At 40.0% G+C, this 22,186-nt stretch overlaps 1 protein-coding gene across 1 annotated transcript in view; it reads left to right on the plus strand.

The window, feature by feature from the left end:
* Positions 1-22,186, plus strand: part of ADGRV1 (adhesion G protein-coupled receptor V1) — a 450,458-nt gene that overhangs the window by 91,135 nt on the left and 337,137 nt on the right. Inside the window, 9 exon segments of the mRNA XM_064176319.1 lie at positions 1,292-1,421; positions 2,924-3,004; positions 4,270-4,409; positions 12,175-12,784; positions 14,171-14,386; positions 15,903-16,118; positions 17,704-17,948; positions 18,151-18,332; positions 19,102-19,913. Coding sequence (XP_064032389.1) covers positions 1,292-1,421; positions 2,924-3,004; positions 4,270-4,409; positions 12,175-12,784; positions 14,171-14,386; positions 15,903-16,118; positions 17,704-17,948; positions 18,151-18,332; positions 19,102-19,913 — 2,632 coding nt within the window.

The raw sequence follows: 22,186 nt of genomic DNA on the forward strand, positions 1-22,186 counted from the left end.
ATCAGTACCCCCAGGTCCCTTTCCTCCTGGCTGCTCTCCAGCCACTCAGTCCCCAGCCTATAGCACTGCTTGGGGTTGTTGTGGCCAAAGTGCAGAACCCTGCACTTGGCCTTGTTAAATCTCATCCCAGTGGCCTCTGCCCACCCATCCAGCCTGTCCAGGTCCCTCTGCAGGGCTCTCCTACCTTCCAACAGATCAACACCTGCTCCTAGCTTGGGGTCATCTGCAAACTTACTGATGCTGGACTCAATCCCCTCATCCAGATCATCAATAAAGATATTGAACAGGACTGGGCCCAGTACGATCCTTGGGGAACACCACTTGTAACTGGCTGCCAACTGGATGTGGCACCATTCACCACCACTCTCTGGGCTCTGCCATCCAGCCAGTTCCTGACCCAGCACAGAGTGAACCTGTGTAAGCCATGAGCTGCCAGCTTGGCCAGGAGCTTGGGGTTGCAGACAGTGTAAAAGGCTTTGCTGAAGTCCAAGTAGACTACATCCACAGCCTGCCCCACATTCACCAGGCAGGTAACCTGATCATAAAAGGAGATCAGGTTGGTGAGGCAGGACCTGCCCTTCCTAAACCCATGCTGGCTGGACCTGATTCCTTGGCCATCCTGTAGGTGCTTTGTGATGGCACTCAAGATGACCTGTTCCATGACCTTGCCTGGCACTGAGGTCAGGCTGACAGCTCTGTAGTTTTCTGGCTCCTCCTTACGACCCTTCTTGTGAATGGGTATCACATTGGCCAGCTTCCAGTCTTTGGGAACCTCTCCAGTGAGCCAGGACTGTTAGAAGAGCAGATTTAGATGGTAGGAAAAAGTTCTACACCATGAGAGTAGTGGAACACTGGAAGAGGTTGCCTAGGGAGGTGGTTGGGGCCCTTTCTCTGTAAGTATTCAAGGTGAAGCTCAACAGGGCTCTTGGGAACTGATCTAGTTGAGGGAGTCCCTGCCGACTGTAGGGGGTGTTGGAGATCTCTTCAGCCCGGACAAGTCTATGATTCTATAATTCTGTGTTCAGTCACATAACCTGTATGTATCTGATTGATATTTGTGCAGAAAAACCTTAGCTGAAATGAGATGCTCATAATTCTGTGAATTTAAGTGTCTTGTTTTCTCTTAACAAAGGTTCAACAGGTATTTTCTTTTTACAAGCTTAAATAAATAATAATAAAAAAGAAGTAGATATTTTGACAAATACAAAGAAAGCCAAGGTTCTGTTTCTTTTTTTCATGTGGAGGAAAACATTAGGCTTAAACAAAAATGTGAAGAACTTTCCTATTGCAGGCTGTTGTGGGCACACTGGAATTTCAGCCAGGAGAAAGATACAAGTACATTACTGTTAATATCACTGATAATTCTGTTCCTGAATTAGAAAAAATGTTTAAAGTGGAGCTGTTGAACCCTGAAGGAGGAGGTAAGGCATCTACATCAATCCATTGGTTGTGTTTTTGTGGTTGTGTTTTTGTGATCTCTACTAAGCCTTTAAATCTCACGTCTCTTAGGTGTACTCTTTTCACATTATTTCTGAAGGCAAACATCCTCCAGACAGCTGCAACTTTTCTTAGGAAAGAACTGTTCTTGAGATAGTTTGTTAGTCAATGCTGGAAACCACTAGATCCCAAAGAAAGTGCATGATTACTATGCATTATGTCACTTAAAGGCATTGCTTTTCACATTACATGATTTTCTGGTTGGTAATGAGAATCAAAATAATGAAAAAAGATAGATTCATTTCAGTATTGATAAAATATTTAAGTTTAAATTGCCAATGTGGGGTTTTTATCTGCCACTTGAGTGAAATCAGAGGACTTCTGATACACTGGCTCGTAAAATGTCCAACAGCACTGCAGTGGTAGGAAACTCTGGGTACTGCAGGGTCTGAGGAGTTCAGGTGAGATGGAGAAGTATCTGGTGGCTCTGTAGGAGAGCAATAAAAACACTTAAAGGAGATCCTGTTGTGAGATGTTAATCTCACAAGTGATGGCAGGCATCAGCTCTGGCCTCATAAGACCGCTCAGCCCTTACAGAATTTGTTTTCATTTGAGGAGATACATAAGGGAGAGTTAAAACAAAAAGGTGGCCAGAAATATTGGTATCCATAATCTGACTTCTAATGATGTTATTTTTTTAAGCAATGCAAGTGTGTTTCCTTCTTGTAAGTCAGATCATACAGCCTTGAATTTTTATGGTACAAAACAGTGATTCTTTTGATAAAAGCTCCAGACCTTCCATGTGTATGGATTTTTTTTGTCAGAGAATTGTTTTGTTAAACAAACTTTTCCATTACAGCTCACTTGAGTAATTCACTAGGCAGATAGCAGAGATTCTCATAACACAAACCCTCTTTTTGGTCTTTCCAACATCACTGCAAGCACAAAACTTTGGGTAAAATCTCCATTAATTAAGCTTTCTGCAGATTTTTTCGACTTTCTGAAGCACATATTTGCTTTGTGGAAGAGTACTAAATTAAGAGGATTTGGGGATTTTTAGCTCCTGGAGGGTTTTTTTTGTTTTGTTTTTGTTTTTGTTTTAGTTGATGTTGTGTTGTTTTTTTTTTAACTCGCCCTTCTAATTTCTCTGTGACAGATCTCATTGAGGAGTGAGAAAGGGGAAATGTAAAATGGGGTAAAAAGAGGGGAAGAAAGAAAAGAGAGACAAGAATTGTATGTGATGTCTTTCCCTCTAACCTCCCATTGATATTTCTCCACTGTCATAAATTCAGTAAGCGGTGGGATATACAAGGCTTTTTCTGGCTTTTATCAGAAATCCTGTATGCTTTCATATCCAGAGTTGATTCCTTCCTAGAACACTTTCCTCCCTTTTTGTGTTGTCCAGCAATGTGTAAATTACTTTCTGCTTTCACTTTATTTATAAATGTATATATCTGTATATATCTGTATGTCTGTCATCTTAAAGTTGCTGAGCTCTTTAGAAATGATGGCAGTGGTAGTGGTGATGGGAACATGGATTTCTTCTTTTCAACTGTCCATCAGCATGGTAAGCACTTTTAATTCTATTTTTTTATTGCTAGCTAAAATCCCTCATAACTTACTTTACTGACACGATGTGTCCTAATGTTTCTTTACTTACAGCTGATAAATTTAGATTTGTCATAAAGTTCTGCCAAAGCATTCTTTTTCATTTTATTTTAGGCATAGTGTCAATGTCAGTCAGTTTTTGATGTAACAAAGACAGCAGCAGCTTCTGTGCCATCAAGACTACCTAGTTGTAAACCACAATATAATAATTCTAGAAGTACAGTTTGCAAAATTAGTTTGCTCTGAAAGCTGTAACATTTTTTGGAGAGTAATCCCCTTTTTCAAATTGAGGGTAATTTGAAAATTAGCTGATCGTGTGCTTTGATATGTGATTTATGGTACTTTGATTCTCTGCATGTCAAAAATGCTGTTAAAGAAAAAAATAATCTGGCTTGGAGATTGTAGAGGAATGTTTTAACTGGTTTGCCTTTCTTCTTGTTATGTTTGTATTTATGTCATAATGTACCAAAACCAAAGATAATCAAACCAAAACTAGATAGAGAAGTAATATAAAATCCAAGAGAAAATCCTAATTATATAGGACTTCAAATCAAAACCTACAGACCTGAAAATGTTACATGAACAGCTCTTATCCAGACTGAACAACTTAATTCTCTGTGGTAGCCTGATTTTCAGTTTTATTTGTAAATGCAACGTATTTAATTTCAAATATGAGAGTAAGTCTGTGGATTAGTCACTATTTGGAACTTTCTGGCATTTTTAAAGTGCTTTTTTCTTTTCTTTGTTTCCTAAAATGTCTTTCTCTTTCTGAGCACCCAGTTGTCTCACTCAAGACTCTTTTATTAGTAGTATTTACCAGACTTTGATTTTATATTGTTTTTAATTCCAGCTTATATTAGAATGAGACCTGTGTTCATCTGGTCTATCTACTAACACTGTGGTTTACCATATAACTATATAAATTCTGCTCTGTATTAATCCATTTTCCTTTTGATTTTATTTCTCTTCCTGCCTTAAAGTATTCATATTTATTATATTTGCTTTGCCACATAGCTCTATAGGAGGGTTGCCAGAACTGCATTTTTGGAAATCAGTTCTTTATCTGTGTGGAGAGTTGTAATGAATTTCAAACAAACAAAGACAGAAGAGCACCCTTACTCCAGTATTCTCTCCTGTGTATTTTTTTGTAGCACATTTCTTTAGCTGTTTTCTTTCATGTAAGAAGAGATGCTAGAAAAAGTAACTCTTGTTGGAACTCAACAGCTAGCTTGGGAATTGCATCCCACATCCTTGTGACTATTGAGGCTTCCGATGACGCTCATGGTGTGTTTGAATTCAGTACTGAGTCACTCTTGGTGAATGGAACTGAACCTGAAGAAGGCGACAGCAGTGTTGTGCTGCAGGTCAGAGAACTTTTAAGTCTCATACTGCTATGCAGTCCTCATCTGTCTCTGTTTTGACTGTGTTCTGTGATGCTTTTGCTATAAGTCCATGTAGTTTATAACACCTTTATCATGTACATACACCTGTTTTGCACATGTTTCATACCAAGTATTCTTAGCTTGAAGCTAAAAATTGTGTAGTGAGTCACAGATTAAAGGAATGCTTTGGACCTTACAGATCATCTAGTTCCATTCTGCTGCCATGGGCAGGGACACCTTCCACTGGACAACATTATGCAAGCCCTCATCTACACTTTGTGCACTTCCAGGGAGAGGGACTTAACAACCTCTCTGGGCAACCTCTTCCAGTGTCTCACCACCCTCAGTCTGAAGAATGTCTTTCTCATCTCCAATCTAAATCTCTCCCCCTTAAGCTTCAATTAATTCCCTCATTATGTCACTACAAGGCCTTCTCAAAAGTCCCTCCCCAGATTTTTTTATGCCCCTTTCAGATACTGAAACACCGCTATAAGGTCTCCCTGGAGACTTCTGTTCTCTAGTCTGAAGAGCCCCAGCTCTCTCAGTCTGACCCCATAGGTGAGGTGCTCTAGCCAATTGAAAATCTTCAGAGCCTCCTGTGCACCCACTCCAGCAATTTGTCCTTGCTTACATCTGAGGAACTACTATCTTAAAATAAGTGTTAGTGAACCACAAATGCAGCAAAGCTGAGACAATAATCATTACATCTTTTTCAAAAAACAAATTTATTTTTAACCTTTCTGTGGTGGGTTAGGAAATTCTGCCCCCAAATATTGAAGTTTCCCAGACCATCTCAGATGGCTTGGAAGTAAAATAAAGCTGTATTTACAGCAAAGCAAAATTTACAAGCATATATACACAATATATTTACAAGTATTTATAATTATATACAAATCAGAAATAATACAGAAATTCAGACTCCTTCCTGGACAAAGAAACTGCCCAGAAGGGGTCCAAAGCCTCTTCCTCTCCCTCTTCCTTCTCAGACAGACAAATAAAACAAGGGCTGCCTCAGGAGGTGGTGGAGGCACCGTCCCTGGAGGTGTTCAAGAAAAGACTGGATGAGGCACTTAGTGCCATGGTCTAGTTGACTGGCTGGGGCATAGGTTGGACTGGATGATCTTGGAGGTCTCTTCCAACCTGGTTGATTCTATGATTCAGTGAAAGTTAATGGAACATGTTAGAGTGGAGTAAATGGGATGTGAAAGAGAAAAGTGACCCAGAGCAAAGTAGGAAAAGTTACTTACATTTTGGCTTTTTATCCCCTTCAGCAAACCAGTGAATGATACACACTTCATCATTATTTTTCTTTTCACAACCAATGATCTAATTTCTCTCATTAAAATATTCCAATTAGCCTCAAGCCAGCACAGTCCACCTCTCTACGTCATTCATTGTGTTGCATGAAATCGTCTGCCTAATCTAAAACAATATTTACAATGATGAATAGTAAAGTCTGTATTTTCAGTTCAGTCTTCATTCCAGCTATCTCAGATTTAGGTGTTTCAAAAGCTCAGAAAACAGAAAACAGTTTGGCTCTTAACAAATGAGGTGAAAACAGGGACTCCCAAGTGACTTAGGGTTCATGCTTACGTACTGTAGATTCCTTGTAGATCCTTCCTTTGGATGCCACATTGTACCTGAAGCAGAAACTCCTAACAGCTTGTATTATACACTATGAATTTGAAGTCTTTCAGCTAAAGTTAGATTTCTTTGTGAAAAACACTGAATTTTACCATTCTCTTGAATTTCCCAGTGTGTATGACCAGGACCTCCAGCAGAAACCTTCCTTGGACAGGTTTCCCTTTGCCCAAAGGAGAAAATAAACAGTTTTTCTAACAAATTCTTTTCATGTACAACAAGAACTTTATCACCATCTACTGTTTGTGCAGGTCCTGCTCCATTTACAGAGCCTCTACTATTTACCAGCCATGTTGATTGTGCTAAATTCTTGTCCCAGTTTTTCAAAGTTCCACCCCCCATGGCTTTTAGAGTGGTTTTCAGCGAACCATTGTAGCGCTCAGTCTTTCGCAAAGCTGGTGCACAGTAGAGTATGTGGTAGATCCACTCAATGCAGTGCTCTTTGGCCCAGTGTTTCACAAGATTGTTCTTGAAATGAGTTCTAGTGTCCAATTCAATTCTCTCTGGGGTTCCATGCCTCCACATGATTTGTCTTTCCAGACCAAGAATGGTGTTATGTGCAGTAGCATGTAGAACTGAATTGGTCTCCAACCATCTGGTGCCTGCCTTTACCATCATTAGCACATATTGTTTGCCAGAACAAAAACGAGGTAGAGTGTTACAGTCAATCTGCCAGGCTTCACCATGTTTGTGCGCTGACCATCATTCACCATACCATAAGAGCTTGATTCACTTAGCCTGCTTAATTGCAGCATAAATGTCACAGTCATGTATGACTTGGGTGATAGTGTCCATGGATAAGATAATTGACCTGTCGTGTGCCCATTGGTAGGTTGCCATCTCTGCCTCGATATCATGATAAGTCATGGGACCACTGAGCTAAGAACAGTTCACACTGGTGTTTCCAATCAAGGTTAAGATCATAGTTTATATCACCTAAAATTGAGAAATTTTAGCAGCTAGATCTGCCTGATGGTTGTGTTGAAGTTCCTCGTTAGCTTTGCTTTTAGGCATTTGTGCATCTATGTGGCGCACCTTCACTGGAATTTTCTCAAGACAGGCATTGATGTCCTGCCACAGATGAGCACACCAAATAGGCTTTCCTTTCCTCTGCCAACCATTCTTTATCTGGTCTTTTGCAACTCCATAGAGCATTGGCTGCCATCCATGAGTCAGTGCAGAGGTAGAGGCCAGTTTTCATATTCAGCGATGTCAAGAGCAAGTTGAACAGCTTCTACCTCAGCAAATTAACTGGATTCACTTTCTTCATCTCTTGCTTCAGTAACTTTTCCTGGTAGAACTTCCAGGCTGTTGATTTCCTTCTTTGCTTGTTCCAAACATGATTACAGTAACCACCTGTGAACAAAGCATAGTTCTTTTCCTCATCAGAAAGGTCACCATAAGAAGGAGATTTCTAAGCATAAGTTATTCTCTCCTCCTGATATTTTGTACAGTCTGTGCCTCTGGACAATTGGTGATCGCTTCCACTAGACCATCTTGATTGAGATTTCTCATTCATGCTTGTTCAGTTATCAAAGCCAACCCCTTAGATCAGGTCGCATCAGTGGCATGATGTGGTGATGAACCTTTACCTTTGAACATCCAGCTCACAACTGGTGATCTAGGAGCTAAAAGGATTCAGTTTCAGTTACTTCAGAAGCTGCTTTTACTCCATTGTAGGCTGCTACTCTGTTGGAGTGTAATTTGCTTCTGAAGCTCTGTAGCCACAACTTCAGAAACCAAGTGGGTGACCATGTATCTCATTTGGAGCTCTCTGCCGAAGGCTCCAAGTTGGACCATTATCACTTGCAGCTGTGTACAGAATGTTTTTAATGTCTAGACCAGTTTGGACAGGTCCTAAACCCATTGCATGGACTATTTCCCACTTTGATCAAAAGCTGCTTGTTGCTCAGGTCTGTATTTGAAATTGTTTCTCTTATGAGTCACGTCATGCAGAGGCTTAACAATCCGATGGAACCTAGGAATATGTAGTCTCCAAAATCCCACTGCACACAGGAAAGATAGAGTGTCCTTCTTATTTGTGGGGATTGTCATGGTAGAGATTTTGTTTATCACATCCTGTGGAATGTGATGGTGACCATCCTGCCATTGCACTGCCAGAAACTGAATTTCTCTGGCAGATCCTTTTACTTTGTCTCTCTTTATAGCAAAACTTGCCTTCAACAGAATGTCAATGATTTTGTTACCTTTCTCAAAAAGCTTCCTCAGCAGTTTGGCCCCATGCAATTATGTCATCGATTAATTGCAAATGTTGGGGAGCTTTACCTTTTTCCTGTGCATTGTGGATCACTGAGTGACAGATTGTTGAACTGTGTCCCACCCAGTTGAACTGGTTGAATTAGTACTGGATTCCTCTCCAGCTGAAAGCAAACTGAGGCCTGCACTCCTCTGCTATGGGAATAGAGAAGAAAGCATTAGCAATGTCTATGGCAGTGTACCATTTGGCCTCCTTTGATTCCAGCTCATACTGGAGTTCCAGCCTGTCCAGTACAGCCATGATCGTGGGTGGAGTCACTTTGCCAAGGACTCGAAAATCCACTGTGAGGTGCCAGTCTCCATTTAGTTTTTGCATGGGCCGAGTCAGACTGTTGAAAGGTGAATGAGCTTTACTAATGACATTCTGACTTTCCAGTTGACAAATCAGCTGATGAATGGGCAACAAAGACTCATGGTTAGTTCTGTACTGCCTATGATTTGCACTTTGAGAAGAAATTGGCAGTTTCACATCCTCTGTGTCATCGTGTCCCACAACTGCAGATTCATCTGAAAGTTTAGGCCTAATAGACAACTTTAATTTACCATCATCAGTTTCTGCAGATAATATTCCAAAATCCCATTTATGACCTTTAGGATATTTGAAACAACCTTGTCTCAAGAACTCAATTCCCAGAATACAAGGCACATCAAGACCAGTTATGATAGTATATTTCTTCCACTTTTTACCATCTGAACGTATTTCTGCCTGCAACCTAGTTAACTCTTGGAATCCACCAGTGATTCCTGAAATAGTTATATACTCAGTCCCTTTACAGTTTGGTGGTAATAGAGCACACTGAGCACCTGTGTCAACTGAAGCCCTGTATTTCTGAACTCTTGAACTGCCAGGCCACCTAATGAATATATTCCAATAGATTCTGTTTTCTCCATCATCCCTCTTCTCCTGGCCAGAGGCAGGGTCCCCCTAGTGCTGAGCATAGCATGTAGGGTGCACACAATGATTAGTGTTATGTTGGGAATAATTGCAATTAGAATAATTGCAGTCGTTTTGGGAAACTGAGGTAGTGACAGCTACATTTCTGGCATTGTTACCTCTGGTTCTGCCACTCTGCAGTTTTCTCACCCTTTTTAAAAGAACTGAAGTAGGTTGACCATCCCACTTATTTAGGTTTTAACCAAATTGGTCACACAAGATTACCCAGAGATCCATATGATTGCTGATGTCTAGGTGGAACTTGCCTCCTTGGCTGAAATGGCCTTCTGGCAGGTGAACATCTGTTTCTGATGGTAAAGACATTTATCCATTCTCCATCTCTTGCTTCAGTAACTCTTCCTGGTAGGACCTCCAGGCTGCTGATTTCCTTCTTTGCTTGTTCCAAACATGATGACAGTAACCATCTGTGAACAAAGCATAGTTTTAGGAATGTGGAGGAATGTTGTCTTTCTCCATCACCAACTTGAATATGAAGGTTGATATGTTTTAATATCCTCCTTCAGCTCTTTCATGACATCTTTTATCTCTATACCCATAGTTTTTTATGGTAGAAACTATGGAAGTATATGACAAACTGTCCTCTGACTGTTTCATTTGGTCAGTAAATTCACCAACAGTAGGAAGCCTTACATCATTGTTCTTTCCCATAAATCTACTTGCCAAAGTATGAGCATAAGATGGAGAAGCAAATTTAATAAGCTTCTTTGAAAGACCTGTAGCAACTGGAATTTCATGAGGATTCTGTTTACCATGATATCCATAAAGTATTTCCTTCACAGCAAACTCCCTCAGAAGCTTAATTCTCTTCTCAATTGTGGTCCATTTCTTAGGCACCCATGGCAAATCACCTCTGGAAGTAGACCTCATTAGCATGGCCAACAAGAGGCATGTCCACAGGGTAGCCTTACCAAGAGGGTTTGCCATGTATTTGTCAATGCCACTTTCTTTTGTAAGTGGTCCTATTTATTTTGCATACTTGTCTCCTACTTCTACAGCATTGTATCATGGCATGTCCCTAGCCAGCTCAGCATTGGTTCTCCTGTTTCCTTCTGATATTCTTTTCTTATCTGTCTGATCTCTTTCCTGGCCTTGTCAGAATTCTGGATATCATCCTCTTCATCTGCATCTTTTTCTACCTGGTTTAGAAATTAAAGTCTCCTAAAGACATTCCTAAACTCCTCAGAACCTTCATCCTTCTTAATATGTGCTTTCAAGTAGCCTTTCCCATTGCCATCATCACTATACTGTGGCTTCAATACCATAGCAATGTCCCTAAGGCTAATTTTGTCCTCCTCCTCCTCTGTCTCACCCTGTCCACTAGATATACCTATATCTTTTTTTCTCCTTAGAATCACTGCCTATCCAAGTTTTACCTTTTGCCTTTTCCTTTGGTGGAGATAGGAAAGCTTTAGAAGTCCCCTCCAGGGGGTCATTTAACATAGGTTTATATGTTTTCTGCTTCATATGTCTGTTTTCTGTTTCATTTTCCTGGGAAGTGGAATGGGGGTTAGCAATAGCAGAGAGTAGCCCTAGCCCTATCCTTAGCCACAGCCACAGCCACAGCTGGGCTGGTGGAATCAGATGCTGCTGCTTGGTTGCCGGCCTCCTTATCAGGAGTAAGTGAGCCCTTGGCACACTTCCCAGCTTCTGATGTGGGTGGAAGTGTCCTTACCTCGTTAGTAATGTCCAGCTCAGCCTCTTGTGCCTCATTAATGGCAGATTTCCCCTTCTCTCCTCTATGGGTTTTGCACTACTGCTCTTAGAAACGGCTTGTTTTTGCTGCTCCTGATCTTGGCTTATCTCAGAAGCCTCAAAAGTTTTGCTTCTCTGCCATCCATGCAGACTGCAGAGGTACCTCCTTAAAGCGGCATTACATGGTTTTTCTACACATCACGCTAAAAACAACTCAATGATTAGAATGACAAAGATCAGGTTAAAACATAAAAGGCATTCAAATTATTTTTACAAACCTGATCATCCAGTTGCTCCACAAACTCCCCTGCACTCGCAGGGAGAACCAACTCAATTAAATCATATGAAACATTAACAATAGTGGCATTTTTATAACAGTAGAATTATATCCCATCCAATCAAAACAATGCAAAAATGCAAACATGGATTTCAGTCTTTTCCATATCAGATGTATAAAAAAATCAGCCAAGTTTTTGATAAAAGTTTGGAATCATCCATTTGTAAAATAACCACAGTATCACTGGGTAAATGAAATGCCAGATGAGCCATAATAGCGTCATCTTAGCTTCCAAAAATTAAGTAGAGCTAGCCCCACACATTGGGCTGTCAAATAAAAAAGAATGGTGGGTTAGGAACTTCCTCCTCCTACACTGTTGAAATCTATCAGAGCAGCTCAAATGGGAGTATGATTTACAGCAAAGCAAAATTTACAAGCATATGGGCACAATATATTTATGATTATATCCAAAGTTCGAGCTCCTTCCTGGACAAAGAAACTGCCCAGAAGGGGCTCAAAGCCTCTTCTTCTCCCTCTTCCTTCCCAGACAGACAAACAAAACAGCTGATGAAGCTTACATTGTTTTCTCTTAGTCAAGGTTAGTGAAAGATATTAGAGTGCAATGAAGGGAATGTGAAAAGGAGAAGCATCCCAGATCAAAGAAGGACACATTTTTTTTTTTACATTTTGGTTTTTGTTCCCTTTCATCAAACCAGTGAATGCTGTAGACCTCATCTTTATTTTCTTTTCATAACGAGTTATCTAATTCCTCTAATTGTAGTATTCCAATTATCCTTAAACCCACACACCATCATGCCAATATCTTTGCTTAATTCTGTTTCATACTTTTATGTTTTGCTTTCTCATTCAACAAAAACAGGCAGATGTTTGTGTTTTTCATTTAGGTTGTGAGAATGCAAGGGGCCTTGTCTCAGGTGTCTCTGCACTGGATTGTAGCGTGTGACCTTAGCAAAGACCTGATCTCTACTGATGGAAATGTAACATTTGAAGTTGGCCAAGTAAGAGCAAATATTACAGTGGAGGTTTCTCCTGATGATGTTCCTGAACTGGATAAGATGTTTTCAATTTTGATCATCAATGTTTCCAGCGGTCGTCTTGGAAATCACACTAATGCAACCTTAACTATCTTAGCTAATGATGATCCATATGGAGTCTTCATCTTTTCTGAGCAAAACAGACCAATAAAAGTTGAGGAAGAAACAAAAAACCTCTCCCTGACAATAAAGAGGCATGGTGGCCTCCTGGGTACAGTAATGGTAACCTACAGAACTATTGGCGATGATGAAAGGTCACCCTTTATTCCACCAGATGTTGTTAGAGCAACAGAGAGGAAGGATTATATACCTGTCACAGGTTATGTGATCTTCACAGCCAATGAAACTGAGGCCACAATATCTTTGCCTATTTTGGATGATGATGATCCTGAGAGGTCAGAATCTGTTTTTGTGGAGCTGAGTGGTGTTGTTTTGATCGAGAAAGCACAGGATCGGCCAAGTAAGTATTTTATATGCGTCAAATCTGCAATTTAAATATGAAGGCTCACAATTACATCTAATAGGGTAAAATGCAGCATGTTAAATGACAAACTTTTTACCTATGCCAAACTCTGCATGGTTAAGAAATCTTTGAGTTACCTGCCTTGTCTGCTGGAATTTATTTCCTTCAGTTTTGTCAGGGATGGATGAGCATTTCTTGATTCCCTTTTGCGTCATCTTACTCAAGGTCTTCTAGGCCAAATATGTTACAGTATTGGGTTTGTGCATGATTATGTCTTCCTCTAGCATTACTTCTCTGTATGTCAGTATTAGGAAATGCTTACTGAAAACCAGAAAAAAAAAGTCTTTTAAAAGTAAAGTGGTTTGGAATCACAGAATGACAGGCACCTCTGAAAATCATCACGTTCAACCTCCCTGCCGAGACAGGTTCACCTAGAGAGGGTCACACAGGAACAGGTCCAGACAGGTTTTGAATGTCTCCAGAGACAGAGACTCTACTGCTTCTTAAATTAAAGAAGTTCCTCCTCATGTTTAGATGGAACTTCTTATGTTTATGTATGTGCCCGTTCCCTCTTGTCCTGTCACTGAGCACCATCCTACTGATGCTTACCGTTTAAGTACTGACCAGCATTGATCAGATGCCCCCCGTCTTCTCTTTCCCAGAATAAAAAGACCCATTTCTCTCAATCTTTCTCATAAAAGAAATGCTCTAGTCAACAATCATAGAATGAATCATAGAATAGTTTGGATTGGAAAGGACCTTAAAGATCATCTAGCTCCATAGGCAGGAGCATCTTCCAGTAGATTGGGTTGCTCACAGTGTTTGCTTCATTCCTCATTCAAATAAATGTAAGCCATTAGAGCTTGATTTGTGCTTTGAAACTTTTTTGGCATCAAAACTTCTAATTGCTGCTGCCACCCCAGATTAATGTTGGTGTTGAGGTCAAATATAATTGTGTTCAGAAGCTGAATCTGTATTTATGTTTCATCATAGCAAGTGTAAAAAGGAAATTATTTTGAACTCTGTTGCTCTTGTTACTGGCCTTGTGGACAATGAATGAATGAATTAATTCACAATAGCTTATCTCTTAAAAAAAAACTATGGCTGGTGTGCTCCATGGCAGGGTATAATAACAAGTTGTTAAAAATTGTGATTTTTCTGCCTTAATATAATTTGAACACCGGTGCAGTTTGTTGTAGTTATACTTTGTGAAGTTAATAAACCCCACATTTTTGTTGAAACCAGTTGAACTAATTGAAACTAATGACTGACTAATGAACCATTGAAACTATTGACTAAACTCACCTATATGTCTATGAATTTTATAGCTGTAGATAGCAAGAATCTGAGGCACCTCCTGACTAACTTTTCTTTACATTTCAGTTGCAAATTCTCCTCGACTCGGATTAGTAGGCGAGACCATAGCTCATGTAGTTATCAATGCCAACGATGATGCTTTTGGAACACTTCAGCTTTCAGCTTCAACTGTGCGAGTTGCTGAAAATTATGTTGGACCAATCATTAACGTGACCAGAACTGGGGGATTATTTGCAGATGTTTCTGTGAAATTTAAAGCTGTGCCAATAACTGCAACAGCTGGTAAGAAAGCAGAAGAGCAGAAGCCTGAAGGCTGTGTAATCCAAAAGAGCATAATGTATGCTTAGAGCAGTCAAAGCAAACACTGGACTGAATGCACTGTTGTACAAGTATGTAAAAGTTGTGAGATACTTGCTTTTGCTTAGCTAATAGGAATCACAGTCCTATGGAAGAGATTGTGCATCAGCCTTTGAAAAGCTCTGAGATGGCATCAATGAATAATCTGTTGAAAGAAATGAGTCAAAGAATTGGATTGGTTGTTTTCAGAGTAACCCGCCATGGCTTAAACAAAAAAACAAACCTCCAGTAGTATGTGTAGCTACTTTTTAGTCCTCTTTACATATGTGCTGGTGTTGCACCCTAGAATGAAATGACTTTTGGGCCACCAGTATGGTTAGATAGCTGTTCTCCCATTTATTTCCATGTTACAGTTACTTATATGCTTACTTGGAAGAGGTATGCACCGCTAACTTAGTTCAAGATTGGTACCTGTGGCTGGCTGTGCAGGTTGTTACTGTAATGTTAACCTCTCTGTACCACACACATAACCTTGAGCCAATCTGTGCTTTCCACATGTACCAATCTTGAACTAAGTTAGCTGTGCTCACCACTTCCAAGTAAGCATATAAGTAACTGTAACATGGAAATAAATGGGAGAACGACTATCTAACCATATTGGTGGCCCAAAAGTCATTTCATTCTAGGGTGCAACACCGACACGTATTTAAACCCATCATGATGAACTTTATGGAGAGGAAGTGAGAACTGAGGATTCAGCTGTAAAACAAACAGGCAAAACCAATCAAAACCCAAGAGGACTTCTGAAAGTGGAAGGTTACGTTCTCCACTTTGCCCCTGCTATAGGGAAAGTACATAAAAAAAGGAGCAAATATGTGAAGTGTGCAGTGTCTAATTTTTTTTTTCTAAAATGGAGTGGGTGAGTGGTGCATACTCTGAGAACTGGTATCTTGGTTTCTTTTTTGTGTAGCAGACTTTTCTAAATGACAGCATAGCTATATTGCTGTCAGAGACTGCTTTCAGTTATTTTCTGAAGCAGAGCCATTGCCCAGTGTATCACAGTTGTTCATCTAGGCATTAGACAAGTTTGCCTAAAATGAGGTCCACACACAAAATATGCCCTTTACTAAGACCTAGTTTGACAGAAGTGTTTCTGTTCACTTTTATCCCTTGAAAAGCCAGAAAGCCATTAGAAATCAAAGACAGAAGCACACTGGTGGGGTGATCTTGGCAGTGGAAGATGATAATGGACCTCTTGTAACTATCTCTTAGTCTACCAGTGCAACCCAAGTTTTGTTTTGTTCCGTGCAGATATTAAAAGGCAATAGAAAGTAAGAAACACTGAGCTGAGTCTGAATCTAAAAAAAAACCACCATAAAAGCATGGAGGAATGCATGTGCTAGTGCAAGAAGATAAATGTTACTGACAGTCAATATCATTAACCATAATATAATACTATTACGGGTTTTATTATATTGTGGTTTTTTGTCTACAAATCTAGGTGAAGACTACAGTGTAGCCTCATCAGATGTTGTCTTACTGGAAGGAGAAACAAGTAAAGCAGTGCCAATTTATATAATTAATGATATCAGTCCTGAAGTTGAGGAATCTTTTTATGTTCAGCTGCTGAATCAAACAACAGGAGGAGCGTTGCTTGGATCTTTGACTAGGGCAATCATAACTATTGAGGCTTCTGATGACCCATTTGGATCCTTTGGTAAATGAGTCCTATTTGCATCTTTTCTCTCTTTTGTGTACGGTTTCACTGTGATTTGTGGGTGAGCTGTTACTGGGCAGCTGCACAGAAAAGCTTATATGACGAACAGGATGCCTGGATGAAGACAGTAAATTAGGACTAAATTAGAACGTGTAATTAAAACATAATAATGCTTTGATATAGCAATAACAAAAAGTATTTAGTTGATGTAGCAAGATTTTGAAATCTCTCCAAGAGATTTTTTTTTATGCATCACAATTACTGCATTTCTGCAGCAGAATCATAGAATTGAAGGATTGTTTTGGTTGTAAAAGACTTCTAAGATCATCAGGTCAAACTCTCACTGTCACACCACCATGCCCACCAAATTACATCCTGAAGTGCCACATCTGTACCTTTTCTTAACATTTCCAGGCACTGTGACTTCGCCACCTCCCTGTGCAGCCTGTTCCAATGCCTGACCACTCCTTCAGTAAAGAAAGTTTTCTTAATACCTATCCTAAACCTCCCCTGGTGCAACTTGAGGCTATTTCCTCTTGTTCTATCACTTGACACTAGGGAGAATAGACCACCTCCACTTCACTACAGTCTCCTTTCACATAGTTATAGAGGGCAGTGAGGTCTCCCCTCAGTCTCTCCTTCTCCAGACTGAACAACCCTCAGCTGATCCTCATCAGACCTGTTCTCCAGAGCATTCACCAGGTTTTTTACCCTTCTCTGGATACACCTCAGCACCTCAATGTGTTTCTTGGAGTAAGTGGCCTAAAAGAGGTTTAAGCCAAAATCTTTATTCCAACATCTGTTGCTTAAATATTTTGAAAACTTTGTCTCACTAGATAGTTGGCTGAAGCAGATTTTAAAATCCAGGGAAACTTGGAAATAGGAAGAAAATGTGAAATTTCATTCTCATTATGTCAGGTACTTGAGATTTTCTTCTGACCCTCACTATCAATGAAGTGCATTTTGTATACTTTCAAAAAATGACATAGGTTTTGATAATTTTAAAAAAATAATTATATTTAATGCTATTTTAAAGACCTGCCTGTGTGCTTTGGTGCATTTTTCCCTGTATTTTCTTTTGACTTACCCTTCTTTCCAACAATACTCTACTTAATTCCTCTGGTTCCATTAGAACTTTCAGTAGAAGTAGTTAGAGAAATGAAAGAAGGAAAAAAAAAAGAGAGAAAAAATAAATAATTTATTATTTTAGTTCTTAAAAACTGTAAGTTTCATATGTGTAAGACTGTTACTCAAGACCATTTTAGGTGAAATATGTTGACTTATCTCTTCACTAAGTGATGTCAGACCTGCTAAAGATTTTCCTTGCTCTGAATAATTATGAAATTGTCTTGTAAGAGCTTAGAACCAGCTCATAGGCAGCCTTGAGGGCTTAATTTCCATGTTGATTTTCTCTGTAGATTAAAAAATTAATAGGGAAAGCTTACTTTGAAGTTTAAATCTGATTTAAAGTAGTTTACCTGTGCGAGTACGTGCAACCAGATGAAATAAAACTATGTGCTTGAGGAGCTGATATAATTACTTCCAGTTTTAGTGTTAGACTGCATCCCTTTGTGCTGTACTTCAGTCTTCCAGATAACCAAGTTCACTGTGGAGGAGCCTGAAGTTGGATCAGTGCCCATAAACCTGCCAATAATTCGTAATGCTGGGACACTTGGTAATGTCACTGTAGAGTGGGTTGCTACCATTGATGGACATCCTGCTGATGCTGACTTGCAGGTCGCCTCGGGTAATATTACTTTTGCCCCTGGGGAAGCAATTCAGATGTTGGTGCTGGAAATCCTAGCTGATGACATTCCAGAAATAGAAGAAGTAAGTACATCAGTTAAGACTTTGTTGAATGAAGAGTTTTATCTTGTTACTGAAGTGTGTGCTAATCAAAACCAGTGATGTTCTGTCAGCAAGGTGCAAGAAGTTCAGATTTTATTTTGCTTGTGGTTGTTATTAGAAATACCAAAGATTCTTCAGCTGCATTACTTCTTTTTCTTTTTCCCCCTCCTTTTTTCTTTTTGAGATTGTCAATGTAGAATTAACTCAGGCCTCCAATGGTGGTGCTATTGGGCTAGATGGTGTGGCAAACATTATAATACCTGCCAATGATAATCCTTATGGCACAGTTTTCTTTCATCAGTCCTTGTATCGAATTCAGGAGCCACTAGAAAGAAATTTGCTTGCAAATATAACAGTCAGGAGAAGGTTTGTATAATGTTTGTTTATTTATTATCATTATTTTAATCTTGGATATGATTTTGAATGCAGTTCTTCTCTTATATGAGTATTTGCATTGATGTCTGGATCTGACAGCACAATGCAGTTTTATTTCATGTGTTTTACTTACAAAAACATATACATTGTTTTTGAACCAGATTTCTGCTTGTTAGAAGTACACATAAAATATTTAAATCTGATTTTCATAGAAACGTGGAACTGTTTTGGCTTTAAGAGTATCGAGTCCAACTCATAATGTAGAATGGAAACCTAGTGTACACAGTGTACTTGAAATTTTATTATGCCTGTTTAATGATCAAATAATTTAAAGCTGTGCATCAGCCTGCTCCTGTGATTCCGGTTGGGGGAAATGTTGGTCAACCCTTGTGGGATGGAAAACAAGTGATATGATATCCTCAGGACACCTAGGAGGAAAGATGACAAATTGGACAGCACAGGCTTTTTTGTTCCTTGCCAGCCCTAGGAGGACTAAGTTAAATCCTAGAAACAAATGTTTGCAAACATGCTTTCTTAACAGGCTGCTGCCCAAGGTATAGGTAGTCAAACTTGCTATCCACCTCAGATATTCTGGTACTAGCTGCAAGGGAATCCACTGTAATTAGCTTTCTGAGGCTTCTCAGCAGTTCATAAAGAGCCAACAGATTTTATTCACTGTTATTCTTAACTCAAAAACATGCAGAGAATGTTAGATATAGTTCACCAACTAACATTATTTTTTCATTTCAATGACTTTTAGTGGGGGAAGATTTGGTCAGCTGCAGCTATTTTACAGCACTTCTGAGACTGACATCGTTGCTCTTGCTATTGAAGAAGGTCAGGATATCCTGGCCTGGTATGAGTCTCCTGTGCAAGGAATTCCTGACCAACCATCCAAGACCAGACTGAATGTGTCAGCAGCAAGTGACCCACTGTATGCCTGTGCAACTCAGTGCCTAAAAGAACAAGCTTGTTCAGCCTTTACATTTTCCAGTGCCTCTGAGATTCCTCTCTGCCTTTGGCTGACATCACAGGTCAGCCCATTAACTAACACTTCAGGATTCTGGACCTACAAGAAGAACATCACCAGTGCATCTGCCCTCTTTAGCACACAAGCCATTGCTGGTAGCGACTACGAATCTGTTACAGGACAGTGGGCCATAATGAAAGAAGGGGAAGAGTTTGGGAATCTCACAGTTACCATACTCCCTGATGATCTGCCAGAGCTGGATGAGAAATTCACTATATGCCTTTTGAAAGTTGAACTAATGAACATCTCAGCCAGCTTAAAAAATCAACCAACTATAGGACAGCCAAATACTTCTACAGTTATCATAATGATGAATGGGGATGCCTTTGGAGTATTTAAGATCTACAGCATAAGTCCCAATGCAACACAGAAAGGTCTGTACATTGAAGTAGAAGAACGTCCACAGACCAATGTGCAGCTAATGATACACAGGACAGAAGGCAGCCTGGGACAGGTGACAGTGGAATGGCGCGTGGTTGGTGGAACTGCTACCCCAAATTTGGATTTTGTAGGTGTCGGCGAGGTTCTGGTGTTTGCAGAAGGTGAGGCAGCTTTTTGTACCAGCTTCTGTTTTGTGAAACTAAAGAAAAGTTAAAAACAATCTGACAAGCACTCAGTCCTTTGATAACTGATGTCTTATTTTTAGCCTAAACCTGTCTGAATGCTCAGGAGACATTGAAAAGATTACAGTTAGTTAGTATATAGCATATTATTGCAGAACACACACAGTCTAGTAAAAGAAAAAATAGTACAAAAGCATAAACAACATTTTTAAAGTAATTACTATAGTGTGCATTACAAAGATTTGTAGAATCACATCTCAGAGGGGTATTCTGCAGCCTACTCTGATTTTGGTGGAGGGGAGAAATTAATTGGTGTGAGATAATATTCTGTAAAAATATATATTTATTAAATTCAATATTCTGAACTTTCACCACCCCCAACCACTGTATATTGATATTGAAATTATTCTACATGGTCATGGAAACATTCTAGGATTAATATCTCCAGTAACTTGTTAATAACTAGAAAACATTCAAACTGTAAACAGAGAGGATTTTTCTCCGCGGCTTAATGCCACTTTGGGTCTGTGTACTCTTCACCCAGCAGAGTGGGCTGGAAACTGTTTCTGCTCTATGGCAGAGGCAACAGATATTACAGAAGCATTAAAGCATTCACTTACAATTCTTATTAATCAATAATCACCCTCTGGGGCTATGTCACAGCCTATGCCAGGTGTCCAAACTTCAGGGGAGTCTTTGCCTGTGGACTTTGAGGCTGGAGTCCTCCTGGCTTCAGGGGAAAGAGTCTCTGACCTTGTGCTGCTGGCTTCTGGATGCTCTGTCCAGGGATTCTTAGGCAGGTTCTCAGATGCAGAGGCAAGATGCTGTGCTGTCTCAGCATGATGTAACACTGGCCAGACAGGCTGATTGCATGCAGACAATTCAGAATCTGCTTCCTGGTAACTCAGCAGCAGTGGCGCTTACCAGGCAATGATAAGGCAGCAGGCACGCAAGGTGTGCGTGGCTGCAAGAGAGTTTGAGCTCCGCATATATACAGGCAGACTTAAGTGAGCTCTGCGAGTGAGTATGCAAGCAGGCAATCAATGTGGGGAATCCGAGCACGGGAGGGTCCAAGCTATGCAGGAGAGTCTGAGCAATTGGGAGAGTCCGAGCACGTTGTTTACCTGTGTACCCCTATTTATTAAGCGTGGGCCGAGATTAATGGCCCCTTGGCCACTAGAATGACCAGTCAGGTTGGCAGTCAGCCAAACCTTACCATAATAGGCAACAGCCACAGGCCTGCATTCTCCAAATATGGGGAATCACATGGGCCTTACACCGGGCAAACAGGAGGTGGGCATGTGGGGCTTACACAACATGTTAACAAACAGAGGTCTTGGGCAGAACAGACTTTATGGCACCAGGTCTGTTGTGCCCCTTTTGTCCATTTAATGTGTTTACCTCTGGTTTGTGTCCAGGCAAGGCAAGGCATAAATAAGCCTATTTCCGGCCCTACAGGCCCTCCACAACAAATCATGAAATGGTTTAGGTTGGAAGGGACCTTGAAGACCACCCAGTTCCAACTCCTGGCCATGGGCAGGGACCCCTTCCACTATCTCTCTTTCTCTCTCTCTTTCATCTATCTAATACATATAATTAAAAAGTGCTGAAGATAGTTATTATATCAAAGATAATGGAAATAAAATTGCAGTCAGTACAGTACTTACTTTTCATGGCATCTCTTACTAGATTATGAGATTGCATTGATTTCATAACATAGCAGCATGTGTTAAAAAAAAACCCCTTACAAACAGGATAAACATCGGCAGACGGTACTTAAGTACCCTGCAGCTTGGCAGGTTTTGTATTCAAAGTCTGAGCTGGATGAACGTTTTTAGAGAAGTTTATTGGAGTAATACAGCAGGTAGTAAAGCCTATAGTGTGTTACCTAGCTTACTTAATCACTTGCAACAAGAGAAGTGCTGCCAGCAGTGATTCTGGGGCTGACATGCAATTGTGTTAGCAGCTATTAAACATTTGCTGCGTAGTAATTGTTATTTATTATTACTTACATTACATAATATTAATTACATTATTATTACTGACATGTAATTATGTTGGCAATTTACTAAACTTACAAACTTAAGTTTCTAAGTTTAGTAAAACCTGCTTTCAAAATATTTAGAAGACAATATAGCAAAAAAAAATTGTTTTTTTGAAACTGATAGTCACATAGATGTCAAACACGGGTTATGCATAGGCACTGAGCAAACAACACTGGGTTATGTGGCAAATGCTGCCAGATTACAGAG

Source organism: Pogoniulus pusillus, chromosome Z (assembly GCF_015220805.1).
Source record: "Pogoniulus pusillus isolate bPogPus1 chromosome Z, bPogPus1.pri, whole genome shotgun sequence".
Classification (NCBI taxonomy): Eukaryota; Metazoa; Chordata; class Aves; order Piciformes; family Lybiidae; genus Pogoniulus; species Pogoniulus pusillus.